The 2,519-nt window shown below is 41.9% G+C and overlaps 1 protein-coding gene across 1 annotated transcript; it reads left to right on the forward strand.

Annotated features, from left to right (window-relative positions):
* The first annotated feature begins 495 nt into the window (after positions 1-495).
* Positions 496-2,433, forward strand: LOC125851587 (uncharacterized). Its single transcript, XM_049531360.1, has one exon. It carries the CDS (start codon positions 496-498, stop codon positions 2,431-2,433), a length of 1,938 nt encoding a protein of 645 aa, XP_049387317.1.
* Positions 2,434-2,519: the final 86 nt, after the last annotated feature.

Below are 2,519 nucleotides of genomic sequence, written 5' to 3' on the forward strand. Positions count from 1 at the left end.
ACATTCGTCGAAGTTATCAAGGTTGGGGAAATGGTGGAAAATGGTATCAAGTCTGGGAAGATCGTAAGCCAAGCTGCTTTAAAAGCCACAACACAAGCGCTTCAAAATGGTTCTGGAAATATTGGAGGGAAGAAAAGAAGGGAAGATGTAGCCACCGTTGTATCAGCACCTCGAACCTATGCCCAAGATAATCATACACAACACTATTTTCCTCCCCAAATTCCACAATATCCTGTCCCATATCCTCAATATCCCATTTTTAGCGCACAACCAATTGTTCCCCCTTCTTATCCGCAATGGCGTGCACCACTTCCTCAAAATCATCCCTCACCCCCATAAATTCACCAAAATACAACTAGAATTCCTTTTCGTCCTAGAAAAGAATACAAGAAGGGAAATGGAGCTAAAGATGAATTCACCCCTATTGGAGAATCATATGCTAGCTTGTTTCAAAAATTAAGAACGTTGAATGTTTTGAGTCCTATTGAAAGAAAGATGTCGAATCCTCCTCCGAGAAATCTTGATTATTCCCAACACTGCGCATATTGTTCTGATGCCCCAGGGCACAACATACAAAGATGCTGGTACTTGAAAAAGGCAATTCAAGATTTGATCGATACTCGTCGAATTATAGTTGAAAGCCCAAATGGACCGAACATCAATCAAAATCCACTACCCAGACATACTGAAACAAACATGTTAGAGATGGTGAATGACCACGAAGAAGTTGCAGTCCCATACAAGCCAATCCTTAAAGTTGAAACTGGCATGGAAAGTTCAGCAAATGTCGTTGACTTAACAAAAATGATGCCTTCAGGGGTGGAAAGTACGTTTGAAAAGTTGACCCCATCAAGCCCACCCATCCTAACTGTAAAAGGAGCACTTGAAGATGTTTGGGGAAGTCAGAGAGAGGCAAGATTGGTTGTTCCAAGAAGGCCAGACAAGCCTATCTTGATCGTGCAAGGAGCCTATATTCCACCTGTGATCATTAGGCCAGTGTCCCAACTTCCAATGACTAATCCCAAGGCTGTCCCTTGGAACTATGAGCCTACCGTTGTGACATACAAGGGGAAAGAAATCAATGAAGAAGTAGATGAAATAGGAGGAATGACTCGTTCGGGAAGATGTTATGCCCCGATTGAATTAAGGAAAAATAAAAATGACCAAATGCAAGTTAAAAGTCCAGTCACTGAAGGGGAAGCAGATGAGTTCTTAAGAAAGATGAAATTGTCAGACTACTCCATTGTGGAACAGTTAAGGAAAACTCCAGCCCAAATCTCTTTGTTGTCATTGTTAATACATTCAGATGAACATCGTAAAGCTGTAATGAAGATTCTGAATGAAGCACATGTTCCTAATGAGGTTACAGTGAGTCAATTAGAGAAGATTGCTGGGAGAATCTTTGAGGTAAACCGCATCACCTTTTCAGATGATGAACTACCAGTGGAAGGTACGGGACATAACCAAGGCCTCCATATAACTGTAAAGTGTGAGCTTTCATATGTCACTCGAGTTCTAATTGACGGAGGGTCTGGGGCAAATATTTGTCCCTTGTCAACTCTACAAAAATTGAATGTTAATGTTGAAAGGGTACGACCTAACAACGTATGTGTTAGGGCTTTTGATGGGTCCAAAACAGATGCCATTGGAGAGATAGAGCTCATACTGAAAATAGGTCCTGTCGATTTCACCGTGAATTTTCAAGTGCTGAATATCAATGCATCCTACAATCTATTGTTGGGAAGACCATGGGTGCATAGGGCTGGGGCAGTCCCCTCTACGTTACATCAAATGGTTAAGTTTGAATACGATCGACAAGAAGTGATTGTTCATGGTGAGGGGGATCTGTCAGTCTACAAGGACTCTTCCCTCCCTTTTATCAAGGCAAATAATGAGAATGAGGCACTGGTTTATCAAGCTTTTGAAGTAGTGGTTGTTGAGCATATCCTCGAGGGGAATCTCATTTCAAAACCACAACTACCCATGGCATCCGTGATGATGGTAAATGAAATGCTGAAGCATGGTTTTGAACCAGGTAAAGGCTTGGGGATCTTCTTGCAAGGGAGAGCTTATCCGGTGAGTCCACGAAAGAGTCTTGGTACTTTTGGCTTAGGATACAAGCCTAGAGTCGAGGACAAAATGAAAGCCAAAAAGCAGAGGAGAGATGTATGGGCACTTACCAAGCCTATACCACCCATATACAAATCTTTCCTCAAATCCCGCATAACAGAATCTTCTGAGTCACCCCTCTCAGAGCCAGTATTGGAGGTTCACGAAGAATTGATCAATTATTTTCAAGATTTATTTGTCGAGGCTGATATGATTGAACTCGGAGAAGGCACTAGCGACAGAGATGTGCAATTCATTGGTCCTGATGTCCAGCTGAACAATTGGGAGGCCACTCCTCTCCCCATTAAGAATGAGTCTTGGTAGTCTGTCTTGTTTTTCTTTTTGTCATCCGATTTATTCAATGGTTGTAATTCGGATTTTCTCTCGTCGTTTTATTTCAAACTCTCTAT

Source organism: Solanum stenotomum, unplaced genomic scaffold (assembly GCF_019186545.1).
Source record: "Solanum stenotomum isolate F172 unplaced genomic scaffold, ASM1918654v1 scaffold27374, whole genome shotgun sequence".
NCBI classification, from domain to species: domain Eukaryota; kingdom Viridiplantae; phylum Streptophyta; class Magnoliopsida; order Solanales; family Solanaceae; genus Solanum; species Solanum stenotomum.